Genomic DNA, 26,125 nt, shown 5'->3' on the forward strand with positions numbered 1-26,125 from the left:
TTTTACCTCAGATGATATTCAGGACAAAAAACTGCAGAAAAAATGTCCGTAGAGAGTTCCAAGTCCTTCTAAAACTATAAATTAGAACTCAAATTAGGGACATTTCTTAGCTATTTTAATCCTTACTGTGGCTGTAGTAGTAGACATTGCTTGTCTGGTATTTTTTTCTCTTCAAGACATTTAAGCATTAAATAATTAAACCTCCGAATTTCACAGTTGATAGCAAACTTAAACATGAGCTGCAGGGTAAAAATAAAGCTCGAATCCTGCAAAGATTTGTTGTCGTTATTTTTGAAAAACCTTAGAGAAGATTGTGGGAAGTAGTCAAAGCAAAATCAAGTATTAATTAATAATCTTAAAATTAATTTCTCCCTTTTAAAATGCTCTTCCTATTTCTCACTAAAGGTAGGCTCTGGCATGCATCTTCCTTTGCTATGGATCAGAAAGTCCCCTGTTGAATTTGTGATGCTGCTTTATAGGAATTTCTAAAAGGAGCAACAAGAATCCCGAGGGTTTTAAAGAGGGAACAAAGTCATTTATAAAATGTTTCTGTGTCCAATAACCTATTCCTCTAAAAAACCCATTACACCTGAATATTCAATAGAGAAATGCAGCAAATCCAGATTTCAGTTTTACAGTGTAACTGAAAGGTAAGAAAGGGTCTTGCTAAAGGTTGCAAAAAGAACTCTGAAGGCACAGCTTGCTTTTGCAAATGTTCAGCTTCTGCAGCTGCAGACTCTGCTTGGCACAGGGAGCACTATGCAGCTTCAAAAAGAAAATGAAACATGACATTTTCATGCTGCCTTAAAAAAATTACACAGCCCTTCTGAAACTAATTTTTGTTGCTAAAAAGTAAAAGGGAAATATCATACTGGGTCAACCTAACATGGTTTTCCTCTGGTGGTTCTGATCTTCCACCTCTATCTTTTAGCTGAAGAAACTAGCCTCTAGTAGGCTTGGAAATCCCTTCTTGGCCTTGATAATCTCTGAACCCCTGGTACCTCACCACATCCAGTCAGGAGACAGAAGAGCTTTTTGGCTTGCAAATAAGAGTCATCTTTCAACTCTGCTTCCTGCTCACTGTTCAGGCACCAAAGCATTGAGTTTGTTTTCCACACAAATCTTCTTCCAAAAATGGTATCTGGATTTAACTTGAATAAATCAATGGAGAACCTCTCATGACTTCACTTCCAAGGGCACATAACTGAGGAACACTACACATATTTAACAGAAGGAGAGAGCAACACTAGTGGTTTGTGAAACCCAAGATACATCTATGGATGATTGTATGGACTAGCTTAGTTTGGGGAAAATTGTTTGCAAAAAAATCTTATTCAAGTTATGCACATTTTCTTTAAAATAACTGTATTTTCTCTGATATTAATTCAACCTTAATTTGATTACAGAAGGCATAAAAATGGCACTGTATGATAGGGAAACAAAGGGGCTTCCTCTAAAATTGTAGGTGTTTTTACTGATAATCTCAAAACACTAGAACACATTAACAAGACTTCAGTGACACATCAAACAGAACTGGACACGTTTTCCTTTATGGTTAACTTCTTTGGAAATGGCATCAAGAATACAGAGTAGGAACAAGCATGTTTCATGAGTTTGGAAAAATGCCTAAGGTTAGTGTTTGGGAAAGCAAAAAAATACTTCCTGGAACAAGCTTCCTTTTGGAAATGGTCCTTGCAGTAGAGGTCTGCTGATAAGCAAAAAAATATCCTAATTTCCTATGATGAAGAATTTATGAATATTTGTACTGGGATGCAATGTGCTTGAAATTGATCCAAATCTCTGTTTGACTCCCGCAGGGAGGACTTATAAGAAAGATGACCACTTTAAATTGCCACTATTCCAAAATAACAGTGCAGAGCTCTGCTCCTTCAGCATTACCTAACAGGACCAAGGTCTTGTGCAAATACATTGGAAAAGGATTTGCAAAAATAATTTAATATATGACAGAAGCTATGTTGTATCACAACTGAGCTTATCTTTTGGGCAGTAAAGTAGGAATCTTTCTTATAGTGCGTACATTTGATTTTTATCATTTTATCTTTAAATGTATCAGTTCCAGTGTAGCAATCGTCTTCCCTCAGCTAAATAGGAGCATAACAGTGCAATAACTACACTCAGTACCAGCTTCTTTTTTTTCCGTCAGACTTATAAAAGGGTGATTTTCACTACACTCAAAACATCCTACATAGTTGGGACCCCCTGCTAGATCTGTCAGCAACAAATCAGGCTGCCCAATACTGTGACCTGCCTGAGAGATCATCTGTCCAATATATCTTTCTATTACAGTTCCTTTTATGCATGGTACACATCCTTTCTGCTGTATTTCCTAAAGTGATGAAAATGTCTTCTGACTACAGACCCATTTTCACTGCCAACCTCTGAAGATTTCTTCTGCAGCAGGGTACACTGTCTGATAAGAGATACAGTGTTTGGCAATAAGCTGAGCATAAAAATAGAGGGCTGGAATCAGCACCACTGATCTCTGTAGATAGAAGCTTCTTAATAACTGGTTTAAAAGCAAAATAAAAGTTTACTTTCATTTTTTTCAGAGATATTTCTAACTACAAACCATGTTTCTACAATTGAGGTACAAAGTATCCCAAGTACACACAGCATGATGTTACCAAGGCATTCATTAGTGCCTTGAATGGCCAGATACATCATACTACAGCTTTTTGTTATCAAATGTGTGTGTAGCTTCCCAGTTTCCCTCCATCAGCAAGTGCCCTTTCAAAGCACAGTTGTATCACACTGCCTGTACACAGCATGAGCTCAACAGAAATTCCATTAATATTAGGACAACAACAACATATCAGGAGAGTTTCAAACAATCCCAAATCCACTAAAATGGATTAAAAAAAAATGGAAGTCTGAGAAAGTCCCAGGAATAGGCCTCCTCTGTTTCAGTGGTCTGAATTAATCAGATTAGGACTATGTGAAGAGGAGATTATATGATGCATGCAGAAAGCAAGGAAGAATGGAGTATTTCCCCAGTAGGCTGCACCCTTTTGTTTCAGCCACCACTGGAGACTTCATTTTGGACAGCAACAACATATCTCACAACCAGTCGGTGCTGAGGACTTCAGGAAGAAGAGTGAAGGAAAATATGTGGAGAGCCAGTTTGTGATTATGTTTAGGGAGAACCACTAGGTTATGCATGCAGACAGTTGTAGGTACAGAGATGTCACAACAGCTTACCCTGGGACCATGCAGGTTTAAAATTGAGAGTGATGAGCTTACACAATACTGTGGATTTACCACTAAGGGCAACAGTAATTCAGGGTCCTCTGTGGCTGACAGTATAATGAATCTTCCATTTCCTTTGTCCTCACTGCCCATTCTTGAAGATGAGCTTACTTAAGCTCTCTGTTACCGATTGTTTTGTTTCACTTTAGTAAAATGAAATACAGAAAAATATACTAGAACCCACTATCCACTTTAACCCATTTGCCCTACCACTTTTAAACTTGTCTTTCACAGCCTACTGATAGGAAACCTGTGACAAGTAAGTAAAAGGCAACCACATTGCCCTAACCCTTCCTTGCATTAAGAACTTGCTCTTCCATTGGGAAACAGTTATGAAGAATCAGAGTATGAAAAGCTGTAACTTAATATGTAAATCCCCAGATACTTTCTAATGATGGCAGCGCTCTGTACTTGAGCTGGATTTGTGGGAAATGCATATTAACTGGTCTTTGCATGTGCCTAACCACATGCCCGAATAAGAAAAGGCTTTCAAATGCAACATAAAAGGCATTAATGTCTTTCCGATAATGATGTTGAATACATTTGATAATTGAGTCCTTCCAGTCATATTTTAGGGAGGAAATGTCAGAAAAGATAAATTAAAGGGGTTTCCAGTGACTGCCAAGTTTCAGACTTGATGAAGAAATCTTCATTACTGGTATGTGGGGATTAAAAGAAGTAGCCAGGTGAGGCAGAGAGGTAATTTATGAGAGAAGACAATTATAAAGATCTTTATCCACTGCAGAAGATATCTCCTTCAAAACCAAAACAGAGTCCTCAGTTCTGGGTGTTATCCAATGAGTTTCTGATGAGTATGGGCAAAGTCTATGTTTAACACTTGAAAAAACTGATCTGTAAACAAGAAGAGAATCTACCTCTGTCTATAGGTGATGCTGTAACTTTCTGGCACAGTAAAAAAATATATTTATTTTTTTTGTCAAATCTTTTTTGAAAATGAAGGCTTGTCTGGAAAATGTGAAATGGAACATGCCAGTAGCATCCAGTGTCTGATACTTTATTTGTGGGAGCAGAAATAGGGCAGGAGGCTACAGGAAAAGAAAAGATCTCCAGAAGAAGAATATTACCTTTGCGCATTAGATTTTAGCCCTTTAGCTGGGATAAATTAGAAATCACATAAACCAGATTGCAACTGAGCCACAATCCATGTTCCTGTACTATGGGAAAAACTGATCTATTATATTACATTATATTAAGTATAATCATTTTTAGTTACATAATACAAAAAAAGATCAAACCCACACATCATTAAATGTTTCTAAATTTATTAACTGGAAATATGAAAAACTGTATTTCTGTTTATGAAGAGCCCTGCAAATCCTTTTACACCCTGTTCCTTGAACTGAATAGCTTCTGAGTACGCTCTAAATTAGAACTGTGTCCCCCTGTAGTGGCATCTTACTTGGTAGTTGTGGCTGAGATATGAAACACCAGCATTTACCCCCAGGTTGACATAGAAAACTCCCTGGATGGATCTGTGTGTGTGTGCGACTTTCAGTATGGCACCGTTTCAGAGGAAACAACTTGCTTTAATGGAGAACTCATTCTGGAAGTGAGGACTGGCCCTTAATATATTTTGCAAGAAGAACTTAATAATTTACCAAGGAATGGCATGTAAGAATCATTTCACTGAAAGTAATGAATAGGTATTTAAGGGGACTCCCTTTTTCAAAACAAGTTAGAGAAGTAAGAAACTTACTGTAAACTGTATTTGGCAGCCTCCCATGATATAATCTAAGAAAGAATGCATCTTGTGTATCTGTGGACAAGAAAACAAGACATTCAACTTAGCTGTGTACTGATGGAACATGAGAACTGCCTGAAAAAAAATAAATTAGAAGGAGGAGAGGGACCAACTGAAAATAAGGTAAAGGAAGAATCATTAAACACAGTTTGAGATAGACAAAACTATAAACAGAAAAAACATCAAAATTCTAAACCTACAGAAGGGAAAATTCACATTAAAAGTGAACCAACACATCAAAAGTAGAATCAACTTCTCATTGGGAAGTCAGAGGAAATTCTGCTGTTGGTTTAGGAGGAACAAGAGCAATTTTGTAGAAATAATGGGAAGTATTAAAAGGGATACACACAAAGTTGGCAAGCCTTTAGGTGTTAGAGTTTAGCATTGTCTTTCCATTGTTCAAGAACAGGGATAGGGCAAGAGAAATGAAATAAGAGTTGAGGACATCAACTTACTTTTGAGATTCAAGTCCTTGCCTTTATTTTTTGTAGGGGATAGTTTCCATTGCTATTCTACGGCCAGTTCCACTTTGTTCCAAGTACCATTAAAATATATCACTGAGAGCTTAGTAGAGAGTAAAACACGTACTTACCTTGCACTGGTTAAGGATGACAATGCCTGAGTTCTTGTAGTTCTTCTTCTTTGCTTTGTACTTGGGGTTAATGCATTCCCACTGTACCTGTGAAAAAAAATAGTAGTCATTCTCTGCAGGAAAATTTTATGTACAGATTGAATAATTAACAAAAACCGCACTGCCCAATTTCCACAGTTGACTAAATCATAACAGATAATGGTGCACAGAGAGGAAAAAAATGAAAGCTGTTAACCATGCAGAGAATAGTTATAGAACTACATCAAACAAACATCAAACATTAGTCTTTAAACACATATATTGGATGCGGCACTAAGGAGATGAATCCAGATTAATTTGTTGTCATCTTCCAGTCTTGTAGTTTCAGATGTTACATAAGACTGAGGATCTTTAGAGATAATTTAAGAGGACAAAAAAGAAGGAATAAATGAAAATACTGGAGAGAGCAACCTGATGCATGGTATTAATACAAAACTGTTGTCACAGTAACAATGAGTTTTGTATTAAACTCATGATTAGAAAAATTCTGGCCAGCAGTCATTTTGCTTTCTCCTTTAAGTCTGATAGCAAAATAAAAAGTTAGGAAAATCAGTAAAATGTTCACAAAGACACAGTTGTCTAATGACACATTTGAAATTTATCCCTAAGAATATATTAAAATCCCTTTTTGAGTTTTTTTCTCATCATTTTATTTACAAATAGTCAATTTTACAGCAAAACAGTCCTACCTCACTGAAATACATCTCCTTGTTCTCATCATAACACCACCCAGGCCCTTAATCATTTCCACTTGAAATGTTCTGCCTTCCTCTGGGTTTCAGGCAGAGTGATAAGGCCAAGCTTTCAGACCCTCACCTCTAATGTCTACAATATTATCCATGCCTCTTACTGCAGGAGTAAAATGTACATTTTTACATGCAAGTGTCTATTGGCATTTGTATATACAGATATCTTATCTGTAATATGCTGTTAATAAGGTAAATAACTCAACTATCTTCCTTCAGGGAAAACACTTGTTTTCAAGTATGGGGAAAAAACACATGATGCTGGGTAACAGAAAGAAATACAAGTCCAAAAGGAACCAGAATGATCTATTATCTAAAAATCTCTATTATGACATTTTGAAATGAAACATGTCTTAAGTGTTACAGTGTTTTGCTTACAATGAAAACCTGCCCAGGTGTTACAATACTTAGTCTACAGTCAGGTACATATGTGATATATCTTAGCAAAGTGTTTAAGTGTTTGAGCACCAAAAACTATTTTTACTTTGTGCTCAGTCCCAGAAATTTCATTGAGTTTCAAACCAATGTCTAACAACAATTATTTGGATGTCTCTGAAGTATTTTAGACTTAGAGATTCTGTCTCACATCAAAAAAAGGGAAGGCAAAACATATGGTTCTGGAGCAATATTTCTGCACAGGGGAGGAGGGGTATCTTTATCACTGTGAAATAAAGACAGGTGATAGAGGGAAGAATAGGAAAAGACAAAAAACTGTTCCAATGCAGGAAGCACATCTGCTTGCTCTCCCAGCTAGCCTACAGCTCAGTTATTTGTCTTGTGAAACAATTTTTTTTTCCAACTGACAAGACAGGCAGATACAGGTTCTTATATTCAGGGGAGACTCTGTAAACGCTTTTTTTCTCTACTCAAGGAGAGCAGTCAGGCCCAAGAAATAAAAGCCCTTCTCTCCCAGCAAAGAGAGTGCTCTGTAACACAACGCTGGAGTGCAGTAAGCTCATATTTGGGTCTGAAAGCAAGGCAAAAGCACTGCCCACTCTCATCTTGATAGGTTGCTGTCAGGCAAGATGGTTTAACACACAGTTGTCTCCACACTTACTTGAAACATTCCTACAGAGCAATCATTCTTGTGTCTGTAATTTATACATAAACTGTAATATATCAAGCAGAAAGAATAAATAGGAGGCACGATTTGCATTCCTCCCTTTGACGCTGAAATACACTGGAGAAGTGCAGTAGCTTTCCCCTAAGAGGAACCTCCTTAATTTCAGCATCCTCCAACATGAATATTTTTTCAATGTGCATATTTAAACAATGCCTGACCTATATGAAGCCATATACTATGCATGGAATTCCTTTCCTCAAGAAAAGGATTATTTAAGCCTGAAAAAAAAAAAATCCATCATATTTTTATGGAAGAAGTTTACAATAAATAAGGACCAAAGTGGCATAGAACATTACTTCAGGAGAGAAAAAAAAATATCTCAGGTTCCCTTTGCCAACTGTAAAATGCAATTATGAATGTTCACCTACTTTGCAAAGCATTTTGAGATGCATGGATAACAATTCTCAGTAACTACCTAAAGCTCATTAAAATATTCTATGTGCAAGTCACTAACATTATTGGCTTGTGTGGATAATAAAGCAAAGGGAAGAACAGATTAGAAAATTTACTACTTAGAGAAAGTGGGAAAACAGAAAGAACAATTTTACACTTATTAAATCTATTGATGATAATATAATGAAGGGAAAGGAACAAGAGAGGAGAGGGAAGACATTTACCAGTTCATAGGCTTAAAAAAGCCAATAAGACTGTTTTACATAAAGCTCCATCTTCACTTACCCACTGAGATGCAGTTCTGACATTGGCAATTCCCACAGCTCAAGCTAAAGATGTAACAAGCATCATTTGAAGGAAATTCCCTATACTGGTCTTACTGTTAAGCTTTTAAAATGAGAACAGAGTACAGAATACAGCGCTAAGTAGGTAAGTAATAATAAGAAACAATTTTAAAATATTTTGCTTGCACTGTTGAGGCCAACTTCAATTTCCAGTCTGTTCCTATGTTCCCAGTATTGATTTGATATCTGACATTGGTTTTTATTGATCCATTTTTGCTCTTAAATTAACTTTTCAGTTGAGAGGAAACTAATGCAATAGTCTGCAATCTGACACTAATGGTAAACATTATGAAGTTTGGATTCACCATTCTGAAAGTCACTTAGCATTTCCTCCAAATGCCTGACAGCTCTGGGCTGTGCAAGCCCTTTCCCTATTAAACAACACAGAGACTCTGAAACAGAAAGCAACCTGGTCTTAAACTATCTACTGTTAATTTAAGTAATGGTGCAAATGTTGGTAATGGACTCCCAAGACTATGCTGTGCTAGTGGTTCTTTTACACGTTTAAATTCAAACCACTGTGTGGAGAATTTTTGAACAAACTCCAGCTGTTCTTCAGTGAGAGTCAGTGAACTAATGGATACACGTGAAAGGTCCCAGTCCTCTTGTGCCTGTGATGAGGAGACACAGATTCCTCAGTGGGAGATGTTACTCTGCAGTGAAGGATCCTGTCTTTCCAAACACCCTTACTCCTTCTCTTAAAAAATCTTCAGAAGAGAGAGAAAACCAAACAACGCAACCACTTATGCCACACAGCAGCCAAGGGAAGTGGAGTGACTAAACAAATGATTAAATGAAGGCAACCATTGTAGAACCAAACAAGCTATTCAGAGAAAGGACTGAAGGTGTCAGGAGAGTTTCATGTACCCTAAGGCAGGACAAATGACCACAGTTGCTTTCCCTGGGAAAGTGTCTGCACACCAGGACATTGGGTAGGCCTGTGAGGAAAGGGTTAGAGAGCCTGCATTGCTTCTTGTATGCTTGTGGCACAGCTTGTGTTAGCAGTAACATGCTCTCTTGCCTCCCCTGCACTTTTTTGGTTTCTCTCTTCTTTCCTGCTCAGCTGCTGCAATGAACAGTTTGTAAATGACAAAGGAGGCACTGCAGTTTAATGGATAGGGCAAAACCCCCACTCGATAGCAGGCAGCATTATATCCTGCATTGTCTCTTTCTGATGCTTCAAGAAAAACAAGTCACTTTTTAAGTAAACTGAGTCTCCTCGTGCATGAAAGGCTGCCATCCCTCTGGGCAAGAGGAAAGGACAGTTTTGTGGTTTTTTTCTCTTTCTGTCCCAGAAATACATCTACCAAGAGAGAAGAGCTGCCTTTAATCACTATCAGAGATTTCCTCAGGAAACCTGCCCCCAGGGATTGAAGTGGAAATTGAAGCATTTCTTGCTTCCCCAGCCAAGCCCCCAGCCTCCTTTGTGCTCCTGAGGCTGTACCAATGGTTGCCTCCTCACAGGGATTTGGCAGGTGCCTGGTGTGGCTGCATCCTCTGCTGAGGCCTCTGCTGCCCTGCCTGGGGCCAGCAGCAGCTGCTGGTGTTGCAGACAGCCCTGGGTGAACTGGGCTGTCTCCTGATAAAACTGGAATTGTCCTTAGGTGTCTGTAACACCTTGACCCATTACCAAGAGCTTAAAGGTCTCACCGTGCAGAGACATCTGAAGAGGTACCAGATGGAAAAGCCCCGCCTAATAACACCCTGAACTTGTGAGAATGTCAGTGGGGATAGGAAATACAGCAGGGTTTCTTCCTCCTCTTTCCTTTTGTGCGTGTGCAAATGCACACGTCCATTTTTTATGTAATAGAGGAACAGATTTTTCCCTTACATAATTCCTGTGCTGCATGGAGATCCAGGTGATTTCTCTGATTTTTTTCCTCTTAAATCCCTCTGGCTTTATTGCCTTGATTAAAAAAAAAAACCCAAAAAAGTGATTTTTTTCTCATTAATAGAGGATTTCTCCTTTCAACTATGATAAGCTTTAATAGCATTTACATTTTTATAATCTCAAACTTCTTCTTGTCCTGTTTAAATATGCTTGATAGATTAATATTCAAACACCTTTAGAAAACTGCCACTGTACACACATATTAAAAACATATATTATATGTATTCTTGGAAGAAATCCTAAGACACAATAAACTCAGAATATTTATTAGTATTTCACCTAAAAAGATAAGGACAGACTTATTCTTACTGTGGGGTTTTTTTTGTGTCAAGATTGTAGTGAAGGAGTAAATAATAGAATGGTGGAAAGTGTTAACAGAAGATTTAGAAAGCACAGAATTATAAGTTGGAAAAGATTTCTAAGATCATTGAGTCCAACTGTTAACCCAGCACCACCAATTTCACCATGGTTCATGCAAGGGATGCTTCACATGTGCATTTGAACAAGAGGATGTCTTTGTGCCATTTTTTATTGATGGTCAGTATGAAAACAGGCTAGGTTTCAGAACATAGATGTCTATGACCATAAGGAAATTTTTATGGAACAGAAACACATGAAGTTAATATCCTGAGGTTGTTCACGATCAGAAAGTCTTCTTAAAACAGAAGACCAGCAAGTTTTCCCAGAATTCAATCCTCTCAGTCATGGAAAAGCACCTAATACTCTAAAGGAGTTGTAATACAAGATTTGTGAATCTCACCCAAGACATATCATATTCAGAAAAGAAATTCACAAACAACTTCTGCCACTTCTGATCAAAACAAGCGATCTCATTCAGGTAAGGAATTTTCTCTTCACACAATGCTGGTTCAACCACTCAGAAGATACCAGTGCTAGATTCACAGCATTTATCTAAATGATTCCTGGTCTCAAACACACATTGCTGAGAAATCTCACAGCCTGGGCAAGCCAGTAAGCTCATCTGAGTCTGACACTCAAAACTTGGGATAATAAGTACACAGCCCAGGCATGGAACAGTCTTAAAAGCATCACTGGCTTCTGTAAGCAAACAGATGACACATATCCTTTCTGTCCATCTCAAGTGGTTCTGTAACAGTAGATAGATTGGCTACAAGAAAAAATATCTTTACTTTTAGAGGGGGAGGGTGAAGACTGGGTCAGAATGCTCTGTGGTTTCTGAAGGATGAACTATGTACAACTAAAAGGCAGTTTCAACATCCTTGTCAGCTCCTCCAGAGATGGGTGAGCTGGTGAGAAGCACTAGCAGCTCACAGATGCTACACAGTCCATCTCGCTCACCAGCACAAACTGTGGTACTCCCACTCTCACTGCTTAATGCATTTATGACAATTTGTGCTGCTGATTCCAACCAATACAAACATTGCTGATAGGCAGAGATGGGAGATCTGTGTCACTGGTGTAGCCTCTTTTAAAACCATACAGATTTGCAGCTGAAGTTTAATCCAAGTTCCTGGATCCCTTATCAATGATGAATGTTCCTTCCAATTCTCTCCAGTTTCCTAGGAAAGTGACAAACCCTAACTGACAATCACTAGGGTGTTTTGATTATTTTTGACAGAACTATAGCAATGTACTGTAGCTGGCTGTAAAGTCTACTGCACAAAAGAAATATAACCAGAACAAGAAGCTTCACTGCATCTCCTTAGCAACTCAAACAGGGAGGTCAGACCTGAGCTCTGCTCTTCACTCTGGCTTCCACAGCATCTGAGATGAAGTTCCAGATCTTGCCCCTCACCTTGGACACTCAACACTCGCTGTTGTGATACAGTGTGAAAGAATGTGACACCCCAGGGGCTGGAGGGTGTAGTTTCATTCCTCTGACTGAAAGGAGTACTACATGGAAAACAGTATTTTCTAATCTGAGGCTATGAAAGGGTCTCTTCTAGGAACAAAGGACTATGGTGAACATACTCATCTCCCCACCCACACAGAATTACATTTCTCTGATATGGCCTTCCTTATCAGAAATAGCTAGCAACACATCTACTTTAAGGCAAAATAACTCCCTTCTCTATAATTTCTCAAGGTTCACTGTAACCTCTTTTTTCATTGCACATGCTTTTTCTTTAGGAAGGCTAAAACTAAAGAAAAGAACTGACAACTGCTAATCACTTTACTTAATGTTGCACAAAGGATGTTGACATAAACTATGCACTAAGATGTTTTTATGGGATCCACAGACAAAGACATATATTTCCTTTAGCAGTTCTTTCTGCAAAACAGAGAAAAATTAGATTGGCTGAGGGATGAACAACAAGAGAGTGAAAGGGAAAAGGAAATTGCATTCTGGCTCCAGCCAAGTGACATGGCCTCCCACACAGCTGACCTCTCCCATACAACATGTGATCACAGTATTGTTTTCCACCTCCACCAGGACCTGCTCAAACTCCTACTGCTCGTTCTTGTCTATCTGGCTATAAGTGCTCACCAAACCCTGATTTCATCAGGGGCAAGAGCCATCTAGCATGGGCATTTATATTTTTGGACCACTATTTATCAGCCACGTAAATGACTAATACTTACTGTCTTATCCACTCAATCTTGTTTTCCTCTAGAACAGATTACAAAAAAGGATTAGAAAAGAGGAGAAAGGAAACTGATTCCCACCTTGGTGGTAACCGTGTCCCATGAGAATCAGTTATACCAACAGCAGGGTTTTGCAGGTACAAGCCCACAGAATAACTTCACAGCCACAACAGAAAGAGAGGAACAAGGAAGAAAAAAAGGCACAATCCCTAGGGTGTCTGGAGGAAGATTGCAGGTAAAAGGTTACAGGTAAAAGACAACCTGCAGAATGGCAAATGGCAGGCCCATAGCAAGAGTGAGATTCAGATGCTTAAACCATAGGGCAACATTAAAACATTTCTGAACAGCAATCTGATACTGCAGTGACAACCTAGAACAAGAACTGACAAATGGCTGCATTAACTTCTTATGCCTCTGGAAGAGTAATCATGCTTTTTTACTAGCTGAGGATGAAAGAAAAACATACTATTTCCCCATCATTTTAAAGAATACATAGTTTATCCTGCAGAGCCATTCCTGGCATTCTGAACTTCAAGGCTCTTGTTTTGGCCAACAAGCTGTCTCCTGGGAAGGACCATAATGTGATATTAAGACATTTGCATTGAACATACACACCCTTTACCACTCTCACACAGTCCCTTCCTGAGCCACAGGTATTTGTACACACATTTGGAGTTTTGTCACATCACTGGCCTTGTTATTCCTTCTGGGATTTGTTTACCTCTTTATTTCCATTCAAATTTTGTTTGATAAAAGTTTTGATCCTCTGACTTGATTTGAGAGAGCAAACAGGGTTTCATTGTGTTCAGAAGTTATTTATAGTAGACTAATATACGACTGATACATATCAGCAGTATTTTACACACATGAGCAGCATTTGCCAAACTTCATTGTATTCGAAGAACTTAAACAGAAAATATCCAGAAGAACCATAAATGTTTCTTGACCTGTGGCATAGGTTATAGACTTACCATTTATCAAACATCTTCTGAGTCTGTGTTAGATTTTTACTAACACATTACAAACAGAATCTTAATATAAAGCTCAGATAAAGCTTTTTAGGTATTTGTGTTTTGGGTTGAGATTGCAACCACAGTGGAACAATGAATAGAAATTATCAGCAGGATCAACATTCTTCCCCCTCAGAGAATTTATTAAAACTAACGCCTTTAGAAATAAGTAATAATAGAAAATGACAATTTCTGGAATTAGATATGCCAAATCACTTATCATATTAAGTAATTACTATCAACTGCAATTTGAAAAGATCAGGCTGACATAAAGAAGTGAAATTATTGATAAGCTAACAATTTCATTTCCCCTTAGGATTGTAAATCACGAAATACTTAGAAAACCAACTTGTTTCATCATGATGGGTTCTAATTAAAGCTGGCAGCAATGAATGCAGCACATGAGAAATGGAGAAAGATGGAGAATGACCCTCACCCAATAGGCCAGCAGGGAAATGCTCAGAGTAGCCAGAATGGGCAGCTGCTCTGCAGCACAGCACTTCATGGAAATCATGTGCTTGGGCTCAAAGGAAATAAATCTTAGTGGAAAGAAATGCCTGTGGAATGGGAACTAAAAAAAAAACATTAAGCATTTCAGGCATGAAAGTACAGGAACAAATGCTTTTTTATACTTTCAGATTATTGTGTCCAGATAACAGTAAAACCTGTGGGAGAGATCAACACAACTAAATTCTGGGAGATGATGAAGCAATGCCACCTGCTTTATGACAGGATTTTCTGGGAAACAATCTCTGCTCTACAGAGAATACATATTAAGATTGCTCAGATGGTTTCCACTTACCTGTCTTCCCTCCATAGCTCCTCGCATTTCCTTGAAAGTCGAGCTAAATTCTCCAATGAAGTCATGCTTTCCATTGGAATCCCAGTCCCAAACTATGCACTGGGGAGACAAAGGGGAAAAGAACAAGCCAGCATATTACTCTTCAGACAGAAAGGAGATTTTATTGAAAAACACTACAGAAGAAGTTATAATATATCATCATCTATTATAAAACACTGGGTGGAGTGTTTTATCTAAAACAAAATCACAAGACATATTCAAACCCTATTCTTGTTCTGATCAAAATTAAATGGCAAGCGGAATCTCAACACAGCTGGCTGCTGATAGTTCTGCGTTATGGAGTTTGCCTAATGAAGCAAGTCATGTATTTCAGAAGGAAAGGATTTCTTGTCTGCGTCATTTTGCTAGGTGTGAAAATACAGGATTATGTGTATTTACATATTAATGGTCAAATGGTGTCCTGACTCACCTTGCTGATGTGCTTTACAAATATAAATTAATATTCAAAACCCTGTTTGCCTTGGGCAAACATTACTTTTCTCATTTTTACAGTCAGTGAAGGTGAGACAGTAGTTACAGACATCATTTTTTGAAATGGCTTTGAAATTATACACATCAGTGCTTGGTGCCGTATCTTGGCTGTTTCCCAGTGTTGCTCAACAGTGACTATTCAAACCAAACCTCACTGGTAGTCTTGCCTAAATTCATGCATAAAGATGAATACCTCAATGAGTTTGAGCTTTGAGAATTTTATTTTACAGATTTTGCTAAATACAACTCAGCTAGCCAAGACTGAAGCACATAGCAATAACTACATGCTTTGCTAAATTGTAATTTTAAAACTGCTCCAAAGACAACAAAGGGGCTCCCAGCTTTAAAGAACAAAATCCCAAATTCAGCCTTATGTTTTTCCTAGATAAAGGTCACATACATTGACTGAATCAGGAGGCCCTTACTAAAAATGTCCTGCTAAAAAAAAAAAAGTATTTTAGGGTTTTTTAAAAGCAGAAATGTGTCAAAGCCATTTGCCCTGTCACATGAGGAAGGCACTGTTATATTGCTATCAGATGGTTCTGAGGGTAACAACAAAGGGTTTTATCTGCCTCTTTAGTCCCAAGGAGGTTCAGTACTTTTGACCCAGCACTGGCAGTCAGACAATACAAGAGGAAGAGCAAGGTTTGCCCCTCAAAGACTCCTCAAGCTATTTGAAGTTTGCTTGGTCCAAAGCAGCACTGAGTTCACTCAGAAGGAAACTGAAATCATTAGATATCCACTGGATGTTGAGTTTTAAATGTTTCCAAAAAAGCACTTTAAAACAGACTTGTTTTAAGTCTGGTAGACCCTGTCCACCAGTTATGCTTTCTAACCAGCCCAAATAATCCAGTCAGAGCTGGTAGGTGGACAATCCCATCTGAGGGTGTAGGAAAGACTCTAGAAAGCTTGAGGTTTGGATCATCCTATCAACTCCTATTTTACTTTCCTTTTTTTTTTTTTTAATGCATGAATCCTAGGTTAGAGGAAGATCTCCAGATCAAAATTTTAGTCTAAGTCTAGGAGATACTTTTTTAGCAGCTTTAACGTTGAGGGGGTGGGTAGAGGAAAAAAAGGGGCAATTCCTGCATGTTTTGTTCATAGGATAAATTTCATACAAGAGTAATCAAATGAAAGTGGGTTTCTGATTCTAATAATGGTAATACTGCTAGGAAAAAAATTAGACGCAGTGTTCTCAACACTAACAGTCTTCAAGTACTCGCTCAGATGAAATCTTCCCTAAAAATTACAGTAATTTCACGACTATAAGGCGCACTCTTTTGACTAAAATTTTGGTCCAAACTCAGAAGTGCACCTTATAATCCAGTGTGCCTTATATATGGACGAAGTTCTGAAATCTGCCAACCCGGAACCCGGAAGTGCAAGCTGAGCTACGCGCCGTGAGCCGAGCCACACGCTGAGTTGTGAGAGTCGCACCAGCCGGCGCCGGGGGCAGGCGAGAGTTCCGGGGCCCGTGGCACGGGGAGGACACCTGGGGCTGCATTTAAAGGCTACGTTGATCCATGAAAAATGTTTGCAAATTGAGCACCTGCCAGTAAACCCTGCAATCTCATGATTCTGTTACTAATTCGTTACTTTGTTGTGCACGGATCCTCGCTGCAAAAAAATAGTGCGCCTTATAGTCTGGTGCGCCTTATATATGGACAAAGTTCAGAAATCTGCCGTCACCCGGAAGTGCGCCTTATAATCCAGTGTACCTTATAGTCGTGAAATTACTATACTCTCTGTTTCTTATCAACAGAAATTTTTAGATGAGCTAAACAAGACAAAAATCCAAGAAAAAGTAATTTAATTTGCAAAAAAAATCCTGAAACCAATTTTGTTTCATAGAGCTCAAAATTTTAATTTTTTCTGTGAAATTTATTGCTAATATAAAATGCCTATTTTTCTTGAAATTACTTGATAATGCTTAATAAAAATGGACTTCACAGGTGAATCATGACTTATTTTTTTCTGTAATGGTTGAAAAAGCTATTTAACATCTTAGAAGTACAGTAATTTCACGGCTATAAGGCGCACTCTTTTGACTAAAATTTTGATCGAAACTCGAAAGTGCACCTTATAATCCAGTGTGCCTTATATATGGAAATTTGCCAACCCGGAAGTGCGAGCTGCAAGCTGAGCCATGAGCCAAGCTGTGAAAACCGCGCACCGTGAGAGCTGCGCCAGCCAGCACCAGGAGCGGGCAGGAGTGCCGGGGCCCGCAGCACAGGAATGGCACCTGGGGCTGCGTTTAAAGGCTCTGCCAATCCATGAAAAATGTTTGCAAATTGAGCACCTGCCAGTAAACCCCATGATCACGGGATTCCGTTACTAATTCGTTACTTTATTGTGCATGGATGCTTGCTGCAAAAAAAGAGTGCCCCTTATAGTCCGGTGCGCCTTATATATGGACAAAGTTCGGAAATTTGCCAACACCTGGAAGTGCGCCTTATAATCCAGTGTGCCTTATAGTAACGAAATTACAGTAATACTAAATAAAAAGATTTGTCAAAATGCCATAGCAAAATTTTTATAAATGTGCAAAAAGTGTAGTTTTAGTAATGCTGGGAAGTTTGAAAACAATTTTTTAAAAAAAGTTACTATTTCACTAAGGAAAAAAAAAAGAATCCTTATTATGAAATTATTCAACCAGATTTCCTTTTCAGGTTCAATCTTTAAACTCAATTGGAGCATAATACAAGAACAGACCCAAGGTTATCAGAGTCCTTCAGGAAAAGTACTTTGAAAAATTTCTATTAGGGTGCCGACTCTTACAAAGAGGGAAAAGCTCTGAGTGCTTATTTGTGGTTAGAACTTTGAGCAGAGACAAGCAAAGTTAAATTACATATAAAATGTCCACTTAACAGGGATATAACTGCTTTTTCTTTCAAGCTGGAGGTTCTCTAACTTCAGTATTCACAAAGCCAGATGGTACTTTAATCTTCATATTGGCTTCATGGAAAAGGCAAACAATTACAGTATTATCTCAGTGCCATTTGTTCAATTACAGCTAAGGGAGAAAGGGGATTCCTGCACGTACATCCATTATGACATTTTTTATTCCCAGAGTTTCACATCTGGCAGTAGAAATTAATTGTTACTGTCTGAAAAACATGTTGTACACAGTAATGATCCTGCATTTCAAATGTATGTGAAAAGCATTTCTTAAACACATAAATAATGTGGTCCAGACATTTTTATAAAAACCCACTCAGACAGATCGAATAAGCAGGGAAGGATCTTTGCAAATAATCCATAACCCATAATCAGGTAAAGACCACAGATGATAACCAAAGCATTATTTCCCTATGAAATACTTTAAAGGGTTTTTTGGTCTCTCTTCAAATCAAATCCTCCACAATGTAAATCATACTTTAAGAAAACCTTAATGTGTTCTTTGGGTCTCTACTCTCAGAGGTTGCTTAAGTAGATGATTAACAGTATACCTACACTCTATTAAAAGTCTCATTAATTTAAGGAGGCTTTCCGTACACTTAATTTGAATGCTGGTAAATCAGCATTCAGATAACTGGTGAAAGAATTCAGTCTCCTACTTACTGCTTACAAGTTCAAATATAGGGAATAAAAACCTCTGCTAATGCTGCATGGTGATGGAATAGCACTGACTGAAATGATGGAGAATGTTTTTCACCCTGCATGATCCTACCTTCCTCCTGAAAATACCCACTGAGTGCAGGGAGAGGGAACACTGCTATCCTTAGTAGAGCTGACCAGTAGACTCAGTTAAAATGACATCAGAGGATCCCTTCTGGGCATTCACATCTTCATTCCTTCAGCTTTCCTTGTAAATAGTGCAAAATGAAAGATTTCTTTCCAGGTTGAAATTTATGGTTTCATTGGAGAAAAGCCCTTTTAAAAAGAAAAAGATATCTCAAGTGGATTCTGATGGAAATTTTCCCTGGTTCAATTTAAATTTTTTCACCAAGATTAGATTTTGCCAATACTCTCACTACAAAGGGCATTCAAGAAAGACTGCATTGGCAGTGGAGCTACAAAAGCACTGGCTTCTCTGGTTGATTTTCCTAATGCTTCCTAGAAGATGATAGCTAGATGAGTCTTGCTACCTCTGCATGAGCAAGAGCTCACTTGCACGATTTCTGATTTTATTGAGACTTTTTCCAAGTCTCAATACTAGAGTCAACAAAATTCCAGTACAATTGTCATAAAATAATTCTTCCCATAGTCATCATCCTGGCTACCTTTAACTACAAGAACTAAGTATGAGAAAAGACTGGCTACAGTAAGATGTGTTTGTGTGTCTGCAGATACTGAGGTTATTTTCCCTATATAGCTTCTGAGAAATGCTTGAAGTTATTTGTCTCCACTAGATTTTCACAGTGAGATATTATATGCAGCACCTTTGGGTATAGGTAATGGAGAAATGTGGAACTTAACTATGCAATTTATGAACAAGCCCAAAACATGCTCTGAACATTAGTTTCTAAAAGACTGGCAGTGAGTCTCCTGAATAAATTCTATCAGGAGGCAGTTGACAGCCAGAGAGTGGAAATGTGCTTCTTGAAAATAATCCATTCAAGTTTCCCTCAGCTAGCCAGACACTGCAGATTATAGCATGCACAAAGCGAGTAAAAAATTTGAAAAGTTCCAGTCTTGCAAGCCTGAGTTTCTCCAGGTCTGTGTGTGCATGTACAAAGTCCAATTGTAAAATGTTAGTGTGGCTTGTGTTGGTAGTACCTTGCCACTTAGTTGGAGAGGAAGAGTATTCGACAGTCCTCCTGACTACCTGAGAGCTTACTTAACTTAAAACACTGGAATAACTTGTGACCAAAAGATCCTGCCTGGAGTGGGAGAGAAAACCAAATCCTTGGCCCACTCTCCAGCTGCTCCATGCCAGCAGAAGTGTCAGACAGACAGAAAGGTAGCAGCCTCAAGCAGTCGCAGTCAAGTCCCTTGAATAGGAGGTGCCCTACCCTGATCTGGCTCTGATTCAGGTGAGATTCTAGTTCATATGTTGCACCAAAAAGGAGATTTTTCTCTGTGCTTTTACTTCAGTATGTGCCCCCTGACACTCAATAAGGGTAGGAAGGGGTACCTTTCAAGGAAGAGAACTCTCTTTTTCCACTAATTGCCTGTTGTCCCTATCTGAAGAAAGTGGCTAAAATTCTGAACAGAAACTGCCTTGGATGGGCTCTTCCTTGCGTTTTTGTGAAACAAGATATGTTGTGGCTAGGCAAGAAGGAGAATGCTCATTGTTGGATTTAAATAGAATAAATTACAGCCCAGTCAATCATAAAATTTTTATCAATTAACTCTAAACTAAAATAACGTCACAATAATTTTATATGTAGAGTTTATATGACATTATATCTCAAAGAAATGAGGTTTTAGGACAACATCAGTGACTTGCTCTACTTCTCGTAGCCCTCTGAACTGCAGGTATGACGTGGCAAAAGGCTACAAACAAATGCTTCCTTGGTTCATCCTCTAGGATCAGTTAAAAATTAAAAAAAAAAATCCCTAAGCAAACAAACAAAAACCCCAGCATACACACAAAAGCCCCCCTCAAAACCCCTCACGTTCCCCTCCTATCCCTCCCTCCCCACCCCTCAAAACCTACCACCAGAAAGAGAAGGTGAAATAAAAATCTCAGAAAATAATTTATTTGATTATCAAAGTAATCTTTTTGGAACAGTCTGTCTTATCAGGGTTACTACTACTTGATAATGAAGCAAATATCCTACTGTACCTCCTTAAATACTCGCCTTTGAATACTTCAAAAATGTCTTTTTTGTAGGAAGATCTTTATCCACTCCCTACTCATTTTCCACACTTGGGCATCAGAAAAACTATGTAAAACCTTCAGCATAAAAGCAGACACTTCCATTTATCCTGTTTCTCTAGTTATGATGTTCCAAAGCCAAATTCTACATTCTAAACATCACAGGACAGAAATTTGGTAGAGGGATCTCTACAGAGAGGGGTTCTCTACAAAAAAAACCCTTCTTCTTGATGTATATATGAAATACTCCACTCTTTTCCATCCAAGCTGATCATCACAGTTTTATCTTTTCAGTAGTTGTGCTTCTCCAGAAAGTGAAAATAAACATTTTAAGTCTCATTTCAAATTTGCTCTAAAGTTGGCCTCCAGTGAGATTAGAGCAAAGCAGCTGAAATGAACCAATGTTTCTTGTAAGTCTCTCACTGGTTGAAGTAAAGCCTTCTTCAGAGCACTGTAGATAACTTTTTCTTCTCAGAGAGATTAGCTCAATTCTTCAAACTGAAGTACTCAAAACCTCCTAAACTAATGGAGGAAAAAGAGCTCATACGTTATTCTGTCAGAATATGTGCAGCATTTGTGAAGCTGAAGCATTATGTCAAAGTTTTCTTCTTGGCTACAGAGTCACTTTTTTGTTTTTTTTTTAAAACCACATCTTCTATTCTTCTGAACTGGACTGGACTGACACCAGTTCAGTCCACCACCACAGCTGAGTTTGCTCCTTAAACATTAGGTGAAATACTGGTTCTATTGCAGGAAATGAGGCTTTTCATATCATCTTCAACAAGTGCCAGGATTTCATTACACCTTTGTGCCTCCTGTATATAGATGGTGGTATTGATATATTTAAAGTTTATAATGTTCTACTGGACTCGGGTCCTTTGCCTGTTGAAGGACACTTGAGACACAAACTCGTTGCTAGCTTCTTTTTGGTTAATGGGAAGAGATTCTGCATTGCCTTTGACATGCTGCAATAATTATAGCAGCCAAGACAGACCCAAAACACAAAGAAAATAATCTGTCTGTGTATATGGGAAGTTTGATTTTAAAACTATTTGCCTGGAGAGAAGCATGAAGGGAAGAAGAATTCTTAGTTTTCTACAAAATGAGGCAGGTACTCTGACACAAAATGAGTGAGTCATTTTTGTTGACAGATGTGATATGACATCTGCTTGAGTCTACTTCAGTTCTTGAAAAGTGAAAAGAGAGATAGTTAACAGAACCACTTTCACTGAGCCAGTCTCTCTACACCAGCACTAGAGCTGTAAGTACATCCGCATTGGCTCAGCAATGACGGGAATCCTCACAGTTGGATGTTGCCCTTTCTTGACAGCTCACAGCACGTAAGAATCATCAGGGTCGTTTAAAAACCAATTACTTAAAACCACAGCTTGCTGATTACCCTTATTTGTATTACAAGGGTACCTAGGAGCCTCAAACACAGATCCTTCAGTACTGACTAATGAAGCCCACAGATATTTCTCTGAAAACACAGAAATGTGCTACAATAAGTTAAATTATGTGAGGGAGAACTTATAACTCTCAATGATTCTCTAGGTTTTCATGGTGAAAACATAAATAAGTTTTTACTTAATAGTCACAGCTAGGTTTATGCGACAACATCCTCAGTATAAATACAATCATATAGTTACTAAACGTGTCCAGCATGGACACAAATGCATGCACACTTCCATTTCTGCAGATGAGACGTAGCATACAGATCTGTGTAGTTGTATTACACTTTCTTTATATTAAAGGACTCCATGTTAATAACAGGTTTTTGGGTATGTATTTCCCATCCAAAATACCCCTAGCAACTTAATATGCAACAGAGAAACTGGGCAAGGTTTATAGTATCTTGCTTGTGGTCATGAATACTTAGTTGTCCAACAATTAAAAGAGCAGGTTTGAGAACTTTTAAAGTACAGTAATTTCATGTCTATAAGGCACACCTTAAAGCCTAAAATTTTGATCGAAACCTGGAAGTGTGCCTTATAATCCGGAGCATCTTGTATATAGACAAAGTTCAGAAATTTGCCAACCCGGAAGTGCGAGCCACGAGTCGAGCAGCAAGCCGTGCCGCATGGAGTTGCGTGGCTCGGTGGGGCTGCGAGGCTCAGCGGAGCTCACGTGGGGCCGCAGGGTTTGGCGGGACTCGACGGGGCTTGTGCTGGGCCACGGGGGTTGGCGGGGCTCGGCGGGGCTCGTGCGATTCTGTTACTTACTGGTTACTTTGTTGCGCACAGATCATCGCTGCAAAAAAAAAGCGCGCCTTATAATCCAGTGCGCCTTATATATGGAAAAAGTTTGGAAATTTGCTGACACCTGGAAGTGCGGCTTATAACCCGGTGCGCCTTATAGTCATGAAATTACTGTAAGTATAAAATGGTGACTTTCCATGTCAATCAACCAGATCTAAGTTTTTGAGGCTGTCTTTGACCTTGTAGTCCACAACATACCGTGCGACATTTTTTCAATTATGACAAGCCAATAGCAACAACTCCTGTTGTGAGATTATCAACATGCTTCCAGTAGTTTTCTCCATGAATGTCCCTTCTTTTAGTTTGCAATCTGTTCTGTCCTTATGTAAAAGAGTATTTAAAAAATTTTGTGAGGGATGATTAACTAGTGTTCTGACCCAGCAGTGCCTCCTCCCATTAGATGTATCTGAGATTTCTGCTCATTGAAGTTACAAACAATTCCCTACATGCAAAAAAAAAAAAAAGGGCATTACTCATTGGCAGGCTTCTCTGGGCTTCCTTCTGGAGAAGCTGCAAGCACATCTAAAAGCTCTCAGACAGAACAAGACTCTCTCCAGTTCCCACTATCTACTTTCAGTGCCTAAAAAAAGCTCGTTAGCTTTATCTTGCCCGGTGAAAAGCAGCAGCTAAAAATCAGCCATTGCCTTGTATGTCAAGCAGGAAAGGAAGATGATGATACTTGGCAGAAAGAGTACAAAATGCTCTTCCACACCAGAGCAGCATCAACCTGTCCCCAAACACCAATTGTAATAATGATGAGTGTTTACAGAAAGTAACTGATTACACTGTTTGTTCTGTTGTCAATCAGTTAATGACACATCTCTTGGATATCGTTCCAAAAGAATGTATTGGCAAACAGGTTTAATGGCCCTGAACTGGTCACACTAATCAGTGGATAATAACAGTGGAGATGGGTCTTCGCAATTATGGGTAAGTTCTAAAATGAAGACCAGCAGAGATTTCAAATATCAAAAAGTTTTAGCATAAAGTGGACCAGAAATCAATTGAGAAACATGAAGCAATTTTAAATGCTTATTAAAATAATATTCTAAACTATGTTTCCTATGGGAAACCAAGAGGTATAGGTAGAGATAGAGCACAGGCTATTACAATAGAAATGGCTAGAGTAACATGAGGAGTCAAAGGTCAAACCTAACTTTAATTTAAGGGTAGAAGTCTGAGAATAAAGGTCATAGTCCCTTTTCTCATGTCACATATCAGATTTTTTAAATTTCTGTGAAATTTCTACTGAATATTTTGCACTTCTTTTAGCAGTCATCTCCAAGTGTAAAGGGCCTCATTTCTGGGGTGGATTTTGTGTTTGTTCTGTTTAATTAATTTTTGTTTGTTTTTCTCATGTTCTGAGCTTCAGTTAGTGCTTTCACACAGAAGCACTGATGCTTCAAGGTGAGCCCTCCATATAACGTCTCATCATAAGTGCACAGAACACATAACTAGAAACAAAACCACCAGCCTTTTTCAGCACTGTTTTAGTTTTCCATCCAGAGTTCTATTTCCTGTGCTGTGTTTAGTGTTGCATTAATCTCCCGTATAGACACTGAAAGCATCTCCATGAATAATCTAAATCCCTGCAATGCCACAGGCACCTGAGGCAATTATTATTAAAGACTATTATTAAAGATTTCCAGTAAAGAGTTAAATTAAGATCATGACATGGTGTCTGGCTCTCCCAAAAAACATCATGTATCAGTTAAAGAGCAGATATTTTCGTGTTTCTTGGAAGCTCACAAACCTGCCAAAACTGTGAAACAGTAGTACTTGACAAATTAAATATTTTTTATGTAACTGCTTACATTTTTGTGGGATTTTTGCGCACATTTAATAACCTGGTTTCTGATTTTTGTTCTTGTATTGAGTAGAAAATAACACTTTAACAGAGAACATTAGAATACCTGTTTAAATCAATGCAGACTTCCTTTCCTGTTTGTATTCCTCTTGCATCCGTTCAAGTGTTTAATAAGTGTTCTCCATAATTACAAGTTCTTAGTAGCTGCTCTGTATTTTCCAGGTTTATGTCTTTCCATAACAATGGATGTGACACTTGGTATAAACAAGAAAGTTGTATGGTGGGGTGGGAACGTGAGGATGAGCTTCCTGGGAAGCTGGCACAAAACCAGGGAGCTTTTGCATTTGCATTTGTTTCCAGTGTCTCAGGAAGAAAAAGGCTGAAAACCCTGAGAGCTCAGCATCCTGGTTACCCATGATGATTGGCAAACCTGAGGGTGTGGCCATATATGAGCAGTCTCTTCTGTAAGAATATTTTATAAGGATAGAGGCATAGAAGGAAAAGAGAAAAACAGTGGCAGAAAATTTGCAGTGGAAAATAGAACCACTGAGGTTTCCACATGGGTGAAATGGTCTAGAAATCAGATAAAAGCTTAAAACTAATGAGGTAATTGAATGCTTTGCTGTAGCATCTAGAGAGGCCAGACTCTTCCCCTACGAAGAAGATGAGACACTGTGAAATATACATACATTATAATGCAACATATTATAATGCTATATTAATGAAAGAATAGAAAATTAATTTATCAAATATGGGATATATATAGAATATATATATAATATTACACATCTTATATGTATGCATATAATATATATGTATACATAACACATATACATTCTATAATACACACAACAGAATATACATGTATTCCAAATCAACAACTAAAATAGTATTTTAATCTTGCCTTATATGATTCCTTTCCTGTTTTTTATGAAGGAAACATGATTGCTGTGTAAACATTGACTCATAAGAAAACTCAGCTACATACATTGGAACTAAAAGAAGGAATCTGACAGCTTTCTGCCAATGTAACAATATTACTAAGACACAAATAGTCTGCTGCATACAGAGTGCTCCAGAAAGTAGTTGCCTTAAATCACTACTGTGGTTTTCTTTTGCCAAATATACAAAGCACAGCATGTGCAAACAGTAATTAATTTGATTAATTTTGTCTCTCTTCCTCTTCTGAACCATCTAAAAACAGATGATGGTTTTTGTGAAATTATAT

The 26,125-nt window shown here is 38.3% G+C and overlaps 1 protein-coding gene across 2 annotated transcripts in view; it reads right to left on the bottom strand.

The window, feature by feature from the left end:
- The window catches only part of CPNE4 (copine 4), a 239,526-nt gene that overhangs the window by 39,996 nt on the left and 173,405 nt on the right, over window positions 1-26,125 (bottom strand). For both annotated transcript variants that reach the window (XM_033070258.2, XM_033070249.2), the window contains 3 exons: window positions 14,538-14,636; window positions 5,622-5,708; window positions 4,985-5,044 (listed from right to left, as the gene is read on the bottom strand). In XM_033070258.2, coding sequence (XP_032926149.1) covers window positions 4,985-5,044; window positions 5,622-5,708; window positions 14,538-14,636 — 246 coding nt within the window. The remainder of the gene's footprint in view (window positions 1-4,984; window positions 5,045-5,621; window positions 5,709-14,537; window positions 14,637-26,125) is intronic.

Source organism: Catharus ustulatus, chromosome 1 (assembly GCF_009819885.2).
Source record: "Catharus ustulatus isolate bCatUst1 chromosome 1, bCatUst1.pri.v2, whole genome shotgun sequence".
NCBI classification, from domain to species: domain Eukaryota; kingdom Metazoa; phylum Chordata; class Aves; order Passeriformes; family Turdidae; genus Catharus; species Catharus ustulatus.